The sequence below is a fragment of the Aythya ferina genome, assembly GCF_964211825.1.
Source record: "Aythya ferina genome assembly, chromosome: 2".
NCBI classification, from domain to species: domain Eukaryota; kingdom Metazoa; phylum Chordata; class Aves; order Anseriformes; family Anatidae; genus Aythya; species Aythya ferina.
Genome location: NC_140297.1, coordinates 80,142,030 through 80,156,754, shown reverse-complemented (window position 1 = coordinate 80,156,754; position 14,725 = coordinate 80,142,030). Strand labels below are relative to the sequence as shown.

Here is a 14,725-nt window from a genome sequence, read left to right as displayed (position 1 = left end):
AAAGGAACAGAAAAAGACCAGAAAAATTACCCCCGTGTGTATTAAATAGGCTATTACTGGGAATGTTACTGATGTCCTTTACAACAGGGTCTGTCAGCGCTTCTCAATAGTGGCCAAATCTTCATAACTGCTATCTTCCTGACCTCACTGTGAATGGATGAAGCTTGCGCCATTGGTGGCACCAACATCCAGCTTGGAATGAAGTGACAGAAACCTTTGATGTCTTCTGCTACTTTAGTCCTAGCACAAATACTCTCTTTTGGAAACTGGCAAGCAAAAAGTGCAGCCACTGCATTCCTCACACAGTGCACCATCAGGAAAATGCAGTCTGTACAGTGACTTTTTTGTATGTTGAAATAATTGGGAGAAACCCTGATGTGACTACAAACATATATGCGTAAGAGTGCCTTGGAATGATACAGCTTACTCTTCTCTTGAATAAAAGTAAGCCAACACAAGCTCAGTGAAATCGTATCAAGGCTAGAGCTACAGAACTTTAACTTAGCACCTCATTTGTGACTACTAAGATGAAAATAGAGGCAGCTGATTCTTGCAGAGTTGGGTCACTTAGAATATGGCTGGTCCCAGAATACTGCTTTACAGAAGAGGAAGCCCTGCTATGTGTCCTTCAGTGAAAAATTTTGCTTATCACAAAGATATCCAAGAAGAAATGCTAGCAATAGCTTTAGCTGATGTTTGAAGGGTGGTTCTCCTATCTATAAGACAAATCAGTGGGTAAAAAAAATTGTTGACAACATTCATGCCTTCTGTCCTTTCTATAGCTCTGAGGTTTTGTCCTTCAGTCTCCACATCAAAAACAGAGTGAGAGAAGCACTACTAAAGCAGAATAATGGTGATGTTTATTTCTCCAAGTTAACTTAATAGTTAGCTTTGAAGGTTTTTTTATTCAGAGTAAAGTCAAGAGAAAGTGTCTTCTGATTTATATATACATACACACTTAATAAATTCTCAAGTAGCTCATATTAAGTTAAATATGAAGACCCACATTTTACAGTCTAATAAAAACAGTCTAGCAAGTCTTTGTTTCCTTCAGAAAACAAATTTTCTTTTCCCACTAATCCCTTTTTCTCACATTGTTCCAGTCTAATTTTACTTATTTTAAAAAAGATAAGTGGCCGTAATTAGATTGCATGCCAGACAGTGTTTTAACAGTGTCATGCACGGAGCATAATACAAAGGGAAAGTAATATTCCCTATTTCTGCTGAAATAACGTGTCCAATATAGCCTAGAAGTACATTTGCCATTTTTTCCCTGGTGCCTCCTGTATCTTGTGAATGAGTACTATACTCAGGTAATTTTTCAAGCAACTTTCCTCCAGCACCCTATTAGCATTTCAATAAAACATACCTCTGTTGTGTCCCCTTTGACTCTTCTTCCTAGTGCCTGTACTAATTCCTATCTTCTGTAAGTTGCTGATAACTTTTCACAAGACATCATACCAAATCTTCTACTGAACTTAACATGAATTTTACTCTTTCACTTCCTTTGCCTGGACTGTTTGTTTGTTTGTTTTTGTTACAGAGGAAAGAAAAAGAAGCTTGCCTTCACCACCTGTTATTCTTGTTCTCCATGATTTTAATTACTCTTGCTTGATATTTGCTTTTAACATCTATGTGCCATTGAGGTCACACAAAAAGCTGCCCAGAAAATACATCATAAATAGCATTACCACCTGACCCAGCTCACCTCAGAGAGAGGGATGTATTCAGATGTGCTTAAATTCATAGGATGTAGAGGGTGCTATTGCACCAAGCATCTAACATTCATTTTAGTATAACTCTGGGAAGATCAGGGCTTGTATGCTTTTACTAGCTCTTATATAGCTGAAACTCAGGAAATTTACTGTCATTTGCTGAAAGCAAATACTATTAAAAATCATAACTTACTTTTAGTCTTGTAAAAATAAAGATGAGCTGATGGCAGTGTCATTATTTTAACAGCAATCCAATTTCTATTTTATAAGTCCAATGGTGAAACATTGATTTCACTGCCTGATATCAACTGTAAATTTTAAGCATCATGGGAATTATAAGATCAACTCATGTTACAGAGAGCCTAGCATGGAAACTTTGTTCAGTCTCATTTTTTAAACCACAAATCAAATGAAGTTTAGCCTTTTCCATTTATCTTCCAGGTGTCAATAGCACCCTTAAAGTGGCAGAAGAAAGTAATAAGGCTGCTAGATGGATAGCTGAAAATGAATAAGCACTTCTGAAATATTTTCTACTACATATATCATCTCATTTTTCTAGAGAGCCTAGTTTTAGTTTGTCTTGTAATAAGCAAGTTAAAACTTTCACCCTGTCTTCCTCATGTTTCCAGTACATGTATATTTCTTCCACATCAGTATATATCACTACAGAGGTACAAATGAAGCCAGATTACTTCCAATGGATTCACATTTTTGTTTAAGAAAAATCCCATCTTTTCCTAATATGTTCATAACTGTTCTCATTCAATAGAAGGTGTTATTTAAGACTTTAGTTTAGGTAATCTAAATAGCAGACCTTGGCTTATTTTACTAAAATAGAATTAAGCCAAGTAGCATATTAGTAGTAGTAGTAAGCCTTTATTCATCTCACCTAAATATTAGTAAGCCAAGTTTGTAAGCCATTGAAATGGCAAAAGAAAGCTGGCAGAAATTGCCTCAAGAGAGCTGGGAGCATCTCTCTACATAAAATGGAGTCTATAACTTTTTAATCATTTCTTGCATGCAAATCTCATGGTAAGGCCAAGTTTTTTGTCCATGTGGTTCTTACCAAGAAGAGGACCAAACCACTCTGGGAGTCAGACTGGAGAGCTGACTTATCATAGACAAGCTTTCTTCACTTGCAGGACAAAAGGAAAAAGAAAAAAAAAAGAAAAAAAAAATCAATACTTGTAACACTATGCTGTTTTAAGAGGTCAGAAAATCCAGGACCCTGTGACCAAATCCTTTCATCAGCTGTGATTAAATCAGTTTTCCCTCAGAGAGGATTCCTGAGAGAAATAACCATATCACTGGTGACAAGCTTCTATTGCTGCACTCATCAATACCTTTTAACTAAATGCCATGACAAAAAAAAAACAAAACAAAACAAACAACAACAACAAAAAAACAGGGGGGAAGATTGTTTCTTATACATGCCTAGAAGTGTATCTACACATTTAGGTAGTTAATATGAACATATGAGGGGGGAGAAAAAAAACAGTACTGAGAGATACTATTGAATTAGGTCTCAGAAAGCTGAAGGATGTGATTTCTCACCATCGCAGATTAAATAAACAAATAAGTCCCTTCTCCATACACTTTATTTTCTACCTAGCTTACTTGGTTTGTCTGCCCAGATGACTATACTGTGGCTATTAATAACATACATTTAGAACAGCAGAATTGTTATTTGTGTGTCAATGCATACAACATACCCAGTCGAAATAACAATAAATACCCAATTTTGTTTTGCAGTCATTTGAAGAGAAGCTAAGATGACTCACCCATCCCTACCACTTTTTTTCAGTGCCTGAATTTTAAGATGTGTTGGATGGACAACGAACTACTCTAAGTTGATTTGGCAGAGAGAAAAAAAATCTTGCATATATACACAATATGCATATTTCTTCAATACAGCATGTGTGAAACATGAGGGAAAGCATGTGAAGACATAGAAAGACATTCATTCAAATATGTAAAAATCATTGTTTGTGTACCGGAAGATGCAGATTTAAAGACTCTACAGGTTATGTCCCAACTGAAAATATCAGAGAATGCTTCCTCAGGGTAGTTTCTTTACTAGATGTACTGCCAATTCCTGTTTCTCTGATCAGCTAAGGTAGCAACTTGTCCTGTTGGCTTGGTGCAGCAGGTCAGCACCTCCTGGGCTCCCATGGCAAGCAGCAGCTTCTGCTTCCTTCTCCTACCCCCCAAATATCCAAACGTACATATACACTCACACCCCTCACCTCCAGGAGGATGCACACCATTGCCTACATGCACTTCTGTAAGCTTTTTCTTTCTTCAGTATCTCAGAGTCCCTCAGTGCCCCATGAGAGGGTCTGCAAAAAGCCAAAAATTTTCTCACTGTAGGAAGCTAAAGACACTTAAGGAAGCAGACATAGATGAATGCTTTCAACTGCGCATTAATACCTGTTCTCAGATCTTCCTGCTGGGAAAACTGAATCCTGAATGCTTCAGCCATGAGCCATCTATTCACAATTTTGGTGTTTAAGTAGCGCTTACGTTTACCCAGGAAATCTGTGCAGCAGTCTGATATTCCTTCACCTCCCACTGTCTTTGTCAGTAGTTGCAGCTGAGGTTGTTGTTGGTGCCTAAAACTGCACTGAAGGTAGAGGGCCAAAAGCTGAAGATGGACAAGAAAATAGCAAAATTCAGAGAATAAGTGTAAAGGAATGGTGTTCCCGTTCTCTAAGATAATATGGCTTACGCTGACTTTACATGACGTTTTACAAGTTTAATCTTCCCTGGTTTTCAATATTTTCAGCACACAAGAATTCAGAAAAGAAATGTGAAGACTGTGCTATAGTGCTTACAACTCTTCTTTTAGGAACTGATAGCAGTGAGAGCACAGAGAAAATCTTGGCTGGATAAACAGTCATACAAGTGTGCCGTGTTGAATTGTTTCCAGGGTAATACTTTTTGTCCTCAAGACATGTTAGCTTTTATTATTACTTTTAAAGTAGGAGACAAATACTAGATTAAAAACAGGAAAAAAAAAAAAAAACAAACAAAAAAAAAACATTTTTTAGTGGCAGTTTCATACTCTTTTCTGTACTGGCATAGATATAAAGGAGCAGCAAAGAGCCCTGACTGACGATAAGAAGGCTGAAATACATGAATCTGCTACAGCAGTCACTAAGAGACTTTAGTAACCATTATCTCCACATTTTTCTGAAAGAAAACTGGAAGAGGTTTGCCTGCTAGCTGCCTAGCATGACCCGAGAAGAACAGAAAATTATGCTTTTTACACACTTCTCAGTAGTGTCATACATCAAAGACAGAGCATTTTACGCTTGTTTATTTGCACTCCCTGTCAAATCTAGTTATTAAGATCATAAGCTTTCTGGGACATGAACTTCACCGGTTTTTGTGTCTAGCCCCCCACAACACATACCTCAGTGATGACGGAAATCCTTTGACAAACCATGCTGCAAAAATAAATACAAAAGATTCAGTTCAATGGTTTCAGGGTCAGCATAATCATAGCATGAATGCAATGCCTAAATTTTAAATCAAATATTTAATAAAGCAAAAAGGATGAAAAACGTCATTATTTTATTGTCTCCAACAACATGCTCTGCTCATTAAAAGAAAAAGCAAAGGACGTGTTGGCAACTCCGTTCAGCACTACAATGCAGCCACTTCCATTATGACTTTTTGAAGTATACATTTTGATGTCTGTTTGCTAGGAATAAGGGAAGGTGAAAGATGACTCAGCTCTAGAAAACGAGATGCTTATTAGTTCTTATGGGGATAGGTGGAGGGATGAGCCATGAGATCAGAAAACTGATATTTGTCCATCAGGGCAAGGGACCAATTTTCAGTGTAACAGAAGAACACAAATGACTGTGCAGATGATAACTCACCAACAGTTTGTTACTGAGGAACAGCAGTTCAATACACTGATACTAACACTTACGGGCCTGTAAATACTATAATTGCAATAAGCAGATTCACTGGCACCTACAAATTATCATCTAAAACAAATGAGAAAACAAAGGTCAGGCTGACATAAGGTGCTCTGAAGTTCAGCCAATTCATGATTTTGATTCACGGCAGAGCTATGTCTCCATGCAGTCCTTCCTTTGAGGGTGCTGTCGGTTCCAGGATGCCTCCATTTATAGCCACCTCTTTTTGCTGATGCACAGCTTAACTACAGGCAGGTCTGAGTGCAAGTCAACCCAACCAGTACACGCTTCTGGAGCTCAACCTGACCTGCACCAGAGAGCTGAACCAGCACAGCAGCTTGTCTTGCAGAGAAGCACTCAGCCCTCTAACATCAGAGCAGCTCATGGGAGAGATGGATTTGCAGCCCCCTTGCTCAGTCTCTCCAGGTACATCCTGAGAGAAATGCAACCTGAAACTTTCTCCTACGCATACATGTGAATGTTATAGTTTCATTCACACTTGTGACAAGTCTGGGTTTTCCTGACCTTTCTTGTGGCAGGAGGCACAGGTGGAGGGCCTCTTTGGAAACTGAGGATGCAGAACTTTAATTGGAAGTGCAGCATCATACACTCATTTCACTTGGAGATGCAGAGCATTCAGTGCCAAGTTCTGAACGTGGGTGGTCTCTCTCTCCGTGGTGAGCATAGCTTTGCTTTACTCATCTGAGCCCTAACAGCAGCCAGACTTGCTTGCAGTTCTCTCCCCCTTTGAAGAGGTCCTGCCATAATGTCAGCCTCTCCCTAATCTTTCAGCTGATTGTCTTTTGATCTTCACTTTGGCTAATAACCAGGTTTGTGCTGGTGTGTCTGAAGTCCTATTTTGTTTGAAGCAATGGACCTTGACAACACTTTAGCTTTCTACTGAGTTTCTGTAACACCTTCTGACTGGCCTCAGTGTGTCTCACATAGTCTATAGCCACATCCCAGCTTCCTGGAGCTTCTCTGTGATATAAGCAATTTCTACTCACAGTTTTTACCCTTTCTACCTGACACGTACAGTAGGTTCATGCATACTTTTAGCCAGCTATACATGTACAAAGAAATACAAACATGCATATAGCTATGACCTGGGATAAAGTGTTTTAAGCTACTAAGCACAGAGACCTATGTGGAAGAAACATCAAAAGATAATATAGAAATGTAAGTTTCCCTTCTCCCTAAGCCTCACACTCCAGGATTTGACAAGGGGAAACAGCAGTCCATGAGACACCATACAGGTCGGATAGCTGGAACAACACCTCTGCTGTGTTCTGCTGTGGTAGTGTACTGTTGTAGCAACCTGAAACAAGAACAGACTGAACAGGAGGCACAGCTTTTATCTGGGAGAACTTTCCTGTCTTCTACTTTTCTCTCGAGTGCCCTGAAATTCAGTATACAGTGCATCTGACCAAACAGCTCCAAAAACTTAAAGAAACCTCTACAAGGTAGCGTATGAGATTGAAACTGGGAGTTAATATTTAGTCTTCAAGACTGAGGCACAAAGTAAAACAATGACTTCAGTACAGAAGGTACAGACACAGCACTAGAGCGGGCTTCTGTACAGCACACAACGCAATTGCCACAGTGTTGAAGATAGAAGATTTGCTACTGTAAAAGACAAGTATTTCCAACAACTGACGTAAATAAACACAATTATGGCAAGAGCTTTACTGCTACTTGAAATCTTTTTATTGAAACGGGATTGTAAGACATATATTGTGACACAGTGACAGCGTAGTGAGCTCAAACTCAGAAGAAATTTGTTGCTGGCTCTGTTGAGGTAGGAGAATAAGGTTTACTAGCTTTCTCGTGTTATGAAACATTTCATATTTTGCCACCTGTAACAGGTAAGTATTTGCCACATCTGTACAGCCTACTTTTCCCACCACAGAAACAGAAGGAAAATTTGATGTCAAAGTCCTACCTAAATGGAAGTTAGCACATTTTCCTCTTCTTTCCTTTCCTGAGGGAGAAAAAAAAAGCTGTACCTCCTCTACCTCCTTGCTTACAGTAGGGAAACTGAACAGAGACAGGCTGCTTTTCTGAAATAGCATCACTCTGAGTTTGTGCTGCAAAAGCACATCAGACCCCACCTGAATAGCTTGCTTCCCAATACGATGCCTACATCTGCTGCTGCTTCTCCTAACAGTCACAGCTCATTTGCCAGAGCATACAGATTTCATAAACCAGTAACCCCAGGAGCATTCCTAGCCTGTGGATGGTGTGAATTTTCACAGCTGTAAAATGAGATATTTTTGTTTCCCCTCACTTAAAGACAGCTCAGCAAAGGCACCTGGAAATAATCCTTTGTGTTAAGCACTTTCCAGTGGCTCTAAGCATTATTTAGCTGCATATAACTTATCTGAACAGGCAAGCAAAGGAAATACAATTCCCCGGATTAAACCCTCCAGTAATTTTTATTTTGAGTACAGAAGTTGGTTTGGATAAAAAGAAGGGAGGAAAGATATCAAGGGGAAAAAAATAGAACAGGAAGGCAGGGATAAGAGAAGAGCAGAAACTATGCAGAAAAAAAAAAAAAACAAAAAAAAAAAAACAGACTGTCCATACTTCAAAACAAGTATTAATGTTGTTATATCACTAGCTACAGACACCAGTTCATGCAAGGATGGCTCTGCCACTCCAAACTCCTCATCTTTCTTTCTAGCAATCCTATGCTAGGAAGAGGCAGCTTGCTGGGGGCAGTGATGTGATACATACAGCCTTCTTGAACAGCTCATGAGCCACAGTGTCTACACAATTAACAGAAGTAACCCAGGCAGGGGCCCAGTGATAGTCCAGGTCCCTACCTAGGGGGAAAAGCAAGTCAGCAGAAGCTGCTGTGGCCACATCACCCCAGGACCACATACTTGTCCCAGCCCAGTCTCCTCCAGAAGTGGGAGGAAGGGTGGTGGAAGCTGCTTCCTCAATGAAAGCTTCTCTGAAAGACCCTCTCCTCAGGAGACTTGAGATATATAACAGTGTTGGTCAGGGATGGCAGCTTATGAAGAGCTAATTCAAGCACAGGCAGAAGTAAGAGATGATTTGACATTTATAAGAAAATAATTGGACAAGCAAAGCAGACTCACTCCCTCTCCCAATGTGTACATGCCAATCTGCCCACTTTATATAACATCTTTCTGCTGCTTAGAGCTGCATTCATGGCTTTCACATTTTTTTCTGGGTGTCAGCAAAACTTCAAGATTTAGAAGTTTGAAGAAGGGGTCCTGTTACCTATGGACTTCTACAAGACAACCAAAAAATAATAGCTTTCTGAGAAAAAAAATGTTTCTGGTATTTCCTAAAAATCCACATAAGCTTACTTACCTCCTGCTGATTCTTCTCAGAATTATGGCTCCAAAGAAGGATAAAAGCCACATTAACTCATTGAAGCTCCCTCTTCATAACTTTGTGTCAGCTAGTCTTGGCATGTATAAGCAGCACTGCGCTATCTATCTTTGATGACCCAGGAGATACAGCCTTCAGCTTGGTAAGAGCAGATCTGCTGAGAAGGAAGAAGAAAGCACAAGAAGTAAATAAGCCTCACGGTGCAGTCAGAGAGCTTCTCTCCCCACACGTGTCAGAGTAGCTTTTACCACCATTTTTCAATCCAGTACTAAAGTAGGGTTAAAAGTTATTAAATTTATAAGCAGGCTAAATCTGTAAATTTGTTGTCATTGCCACACAACTACAGAGCATCCTGCAATCACCTGAACAGCTGGGCATTCAGGAGGCACCCACCTCCATTCTCAGGTTGCACCTGCTTTTCTGATTAAGATTGAAAGCAAACATCAAAATGATGAGGAAATACACCTTTGCTGAATTATACATTCTTTGGGGCTATCTTTTTATCACAAACAGGTCATTTTGAGAAAATTCAGCCTCCTGTTCCCCAAGAGTAGTGCCTAAGGAAACCCATTGATAGCAAATGGCAACCTGCAGTTTTTCTGCTGTAAAAAGTTTATTTTCCCATTTTCATTACTGCACCATGTGCTAGCATAAACACACAACTAGAAGTCTTCTCACAAAATTGCTCTTTGCATCATCTTGACTCTAGTCCTGCCCCTTTCTTAAAAATAATGTTGATAAATTTGATCTAATTCAATCCAGTTACGTTTTCTGTGTTTCCGCACTCAAAAGCACTTCTCTCTCTCTCTCTCTCTCTCTCTCTCTCTTTCCCTTTCCCTTTCTCTCTTCCTCTTTTTTTTTTTTTTTTTTTCCTTTTGTTTCTTTTGTTTCTGCTGTATCAAGTGATACACTAAAGAAGTTACTTCCCCCCCTACAAATTTTATTTTCTGGCTGCAAGAAAACCCCTGCTGCATTTATATGCACAAACAAGTGGAAAGTGAGTTTTGCCATATACATGGCTGTTTATTTCACTGGTGGAGATCACAGAAGACAGTGAAGGCACCTCAGTCAGTCACTCTCATTATAGTCATCAGACACACAGGTACTGTGTGTGCTCAGCAGGAAAAACACAGCAGTGTGAAGATAGTTATGGAAATGAAACACTCTGCCAAAAGCTTCAACCTGCTGTCAGCTCTGGTAAGATAAAGCACAAGCATAATTAGATTTTCAGTGGCACAGGCTAGTTAGCTCTCAAGCTACCGCACACCTTCTCAAGTAGAAAGGGCATCTGATTGTAACTGTGTCAGGGCCCAGCAGGGTGTGAAGTGCAGAACTGCATTTTAAGGATCATTCAGAGTTGGGAATGGATGTGCCTTTCATGTGTGGTATCAAATGCTCACGTAACTTTCCAATGTGATGATAAGTTATTTACAACAGAATTAATTCCTATGGTTTATGAAGTGAAATCGGCCATTAAACAAGGAAAAATATTCATCCCCCTCCAAATTAAACAACTGTGGTAAGGTCAAAGACACTGGGGGCACATGCTTTCCTCAGCTGCAGATTCCCAGGATTGCTCCATCCTTCCCTGCAGACTTTATGTCCCTGCTATGTTCCCCTCCGGGCACTGCCAGGGTGCAGGCTGCTTTGCTTAGGTGCACATCACACCTAGATGCGTCTGGCTCATCCTTAAGCTCATAGCAGGAGATGCAGACTGCGAAGCCAACTATAGCTCCAGATATAGTTCACCTATGTCTGAAATGCTCTTTGCTCATCAGCACAGAGGCTTTGCCCCTGCCCCAGGCCTCCCTTCCTACAGCCAAGCTTTGTTCAACTTTCAGAGGAGAGCATATGATGCCTCTCTTTTTGGTTTTCAGTTTTCAGCTCCATAAAGCTATGCTGTCCAGTATATTTCATTAGAGTACTCGTTTGACAAGCGAAACTTTTATTTTTGTACCTGACATGAAGCAGACACTACAGTCTTCATATGAATGGAACAGGATGCCAATTTCCTTTCTTTGGAAATGCTACAAAAACTTCTATTACTTTCCCATCATGAATAGATCATTATTGAATTTTAAGCCATTTTCAGAGGATTCTGCATCATTAAAACCAAGACATTTAAAAAACATTTTGTTCCAAAGTATTTGAACAGCTAGTTTTGATTCAGATAAGGAAGTGGAACACAATAGTGCATTCTTGCCATTTACATCTGAGCACACTTAAATAAGAAGCAAGACTAATTGTATTTCCTGAAAATGTAGAAGTGCATGGAAAAAGAATGACTTTGTGGTCTGAGATTTACTTACTTTGCATTATACTATTCGGGTCTCAACATGTTTTAAAGCAAGCATACTTTTAGTGCTTTAACTGTTTCTCTTCAAAAGCTTTTTAAAATTTTGTGTAAATGCAATACCCTTATTACATGCTTTCTTATTGCTATTTTTAACTATCTAGGCAACTGAAAAAGGTGCAAAAAATGCTGAGCGTTGGTAAAGAAGTCTTACAGAGGAAGCTGAATAGATTGCACTCCTTAGGTTTAGCACAGAGAAATCAAGGACTAATTTTAAGTACTAGGTGTCTAATTCTACAGTAAGAAAATGCTAAAGAATTTAGAATACTAAAAATATTAAAGAATTATTCAGTCTAGTGTTAAAGACATACAACCAATAAATGGATTTCAGTAGCACCTATTGAAGTGAAATTTCAGTGAAACTGACTGAATAATTTGCTTACATGACTAGCCATGCAGTATAGTAAGGGCAGCAGCAAATCTGGCATCTCTAGCTATTTTAACATCAGATGAGATGCTTTTTTCTTGGAAACTATTTAGTTAAGCAAGTTGTGCTGAACCCAAGAGTAGCCAAGTTATAGTTTTAGTTGTTCAGAAGCTAAGTACCCATTGTCTCTTTCTGGGGAAAAATAATAATTAAAAAATCAGGTAAACAGGTGATCAAATAAGTATTATAATACTAGCATACCATTCATTCACGCAAAACAAATAGGGCAGATGGTCATTAGTTTCCCCAGACTTCAAACTCTTAGATTCTACACTAGAATCTACACTAGAAACTAATTTTGAGCTAGTAAATTCTTATAAGTATAAACACAGAAAACAAATACTCAGAAAGAGATGGATCTGGCAACAGTACTTATTCTCTTGTTTGTAAGAAACCAATTGTGTCCTCCAACAGATGAAGGAAGGCTTATTGCCTGCCCTCCTCTGAGTTTTCTCCAATGGAGATATTATTAAGGTTGGTCTGGGACAGAAGTACACTTTAAAATACATCAGAAAAATACCACAGATTTAAACTCCTCTTACACAGTATTAGAAGGTTTGTTTCTTAATTAAATAAAATAAAAAAATATATATTTTGAAATAATTTACCTCAAAATCAGACCAGGCTGCTCATCAGCTATGGTTATACAAAACTGTATGGTTATATGAAGCTATGGTTCATATGAGAAAAACTATTTTTTTACATTCATGGTTACACTGATTTCAGCAAGACGATGAAAACTCAGAAAATCTTCTTTAAATTATTATACACACAGCTTTTTTATTTGCTATTTAACACTGATTAGCATAGGTACCTGAAAACTTTTCTGACAAAGAGAGGAAAACCACATGTCCCACTGTAGCTAAGGCTCAGCCAGGAGGGATGATCCCACCCCCTGTCCCAATCTCAGGCCCTTCAACCTTGGTTCCCCCATAGATCTGCCAAGTGGATCATTTTACTTAATATTTTGGGTCAGCTCAGTTGTATTTCCTGTTTCTTCTGAGTCTAATAGCTGAGCAGTGAAGGCTCCCTATCCAGCAGGATGTGCTTGTTATCGCTGGTCCTGCCTATGGTGAGGCAAGGGCAGAGCTCTTTACTGCTTGATATTAAACTCCAACATATCTGGAAATATTTAATATGTTACTATGTTACTAAGGCTCACCAAGAATTTTTATTCAGTGCAAATGAAGTAATCTGGCTGGTAGACACAATTTGGAAATGTGCAAGTGGCCTAAAGTACAGGAATTATGGCTCTTAGGTAGGCATCCAGGACAGGTTTTGGACAGTTAGGGCACATCCTGCCAAACCCAGGAAGAAGGATGAACCTTCTGTTACTTCAGTAAACCCAGGTGAGACATTTTGGTGCCAGCTTTGGCACCAAACGTATGGCACATTTTGAGCCATACGTCTCCCAGAAGTTGTCAGGTACCCCATTGTTCTCATTTCTCCTACCTCAGTTTGGAGAAAAATAACCATCTCTGAAAACACTTTGGGGATGGAAGTTCTAGATATTCAAATTACTCCCACAGATGCTATTATTTTTCTCAGTGCTGCGTGGTACAATTTCATGGTTGAAAGGGTATTTATTCTGAGTGCCACTCAAGTGCCACCCAAATGAAAGAAAAAAGCAGAACACAGAATCGAACACAATCATAGCTTGAAAAAAAACAGGAATATTTAACCTACAGAAAAGACAGGCACAGTATTAGTACACAAATAAATAATAAGGAGGTTAGCCACAGATTATGGCCACTGCAATCAGTCGCTGCAGGCAGAACAAGGCTGGGAAGTGAAGTTATTGCAGGGAGTACTGAAGCTAAATGGTAGGGAGGGAACTTGACTCACTGTAAACAAATGGAGCTGCCAGGTAAAATGGTAGACCCACCATAATTGAAGATATTTTAGACTGAGCCAGACATCCAAAGGTGAATGAGAAATGATTAAATTAACATCCTCCCCTCCTGCAACTAGAAAGAAAGAATAGATCAGCTAATTGCAAATTCAGAAAGGCAGTTAAAAACAAAACAAAACAAAACAAAAACAAAACAAACCAACCAACCAACCAAACAAAAAAACACAAGTCCACTCAAAACCACTTATATAAGTAAATAACTTTCCCAGAGCAGCAAGGATAACAGAGAAAACATGAAAAAAGCATCACTTGCACTGTTCGTTTACTGAACACCTTGGTAGTGAAAGATGCTTAGATAATTCCCTGATGAAATAGAAGTCTGACTTCTGGCATGTGAAGGAAGTTTTCTCAGTTATGATTTACTTTAAACTAAAACATCACACAGCAAGTGATTTATGCCACTTTTAAAGTGGACACGTATATCTCTAATTCTAATATGGCAAAATGTGATATGCACATATTTAAGATTCATGTAAAAAAGAAAAAGAAAACAAAGAAGGAAGGAAGGAAGGAAGGAAGGAAGGAAGGAAGGAAGGAAGGAAGGAAGGAAGGAAGGAAGGAAGGAAGGAAGGAAGGAAGGAAGGAAGGAAGGAAGGAAGGAAGGAAGGAAGGGAGGAAGGGAGGAAGGGAGGAAGGGAGGAAGGGAGGAAGGGAGGAAGGGAGGAAGGGAGGAAGGGAGGAAGGGAGGAAGGGAGGAAGGGAGGAAGGGAGGGAGGAAGAGAAAAGAGAGAGAGAGAGAGAGAGAGAGAAAGAGAAAGAAAAAGAAAGAAAGAAAGAAAGAAAGAAAGAAAGAAAGAAAGAAAGAAAGAAAGAAAGAAAGAAAGAAAGAAAGAAAGAAAGAAAGAAAGAAAAAAGAGCCCCAAAGCACATTCTCTCCAGAACAGTCTTTCTAGCTATCAAAATATTATGGATCTTGCAGAATTTACGAAATAGTAGTTCCTATGAAATATTATGATTTCATCAATTTAGTATTTCTTGACTGAAACTTTCCACTGAAAATTGTAGCTTCATTCTAGTAGCACCAGA

At 39.1% G+C, this 14,725-nt stretch overlaps 1 protein-coding gene across 13 annotated transcripts in view; it reads right to left on the bottom strand.

The window, feature by feature from the left end:
- The window catches only part of LOC311431012 (uncharacterized protein), a 73,203-nt gene extending 59,460 nt beyond the window's left edge, over positions 1 to 13,743 (bottom strand). For 2 of the 13 annotated variants that reach the window (XR_014689170.1, XR_014689171.1), the window contains exons 1-5: positions 8,987 to 9,249; positions 5,131 to 5,164; positions 4,146 to 4,359; positions 3,962 to 4,054; positions 2,782 to 2,850 (exon numbers count right to left, since the gene is read on the bottom strand). Coding sequence is in view for 5 of the 13 variants with exons in the window: in XM_084508078.1 (XP_084364204.1) it covers positions 4,035 to 4,054; positions 4,146 to 4,359; positions 5,131 to 5,164; positions 8,987 to 9,039 (321 nt within the window). In the remaining 8 variants the exon portion in view is untranslated. The other 11 variants (XR_014689172.1, XR_014689173.1, XR_014689167.1 and 8 more) reach the window with 10 other exon arrangements.
- Positions 13,744 to 14,725: the final 982 nt, after the last annotated feature.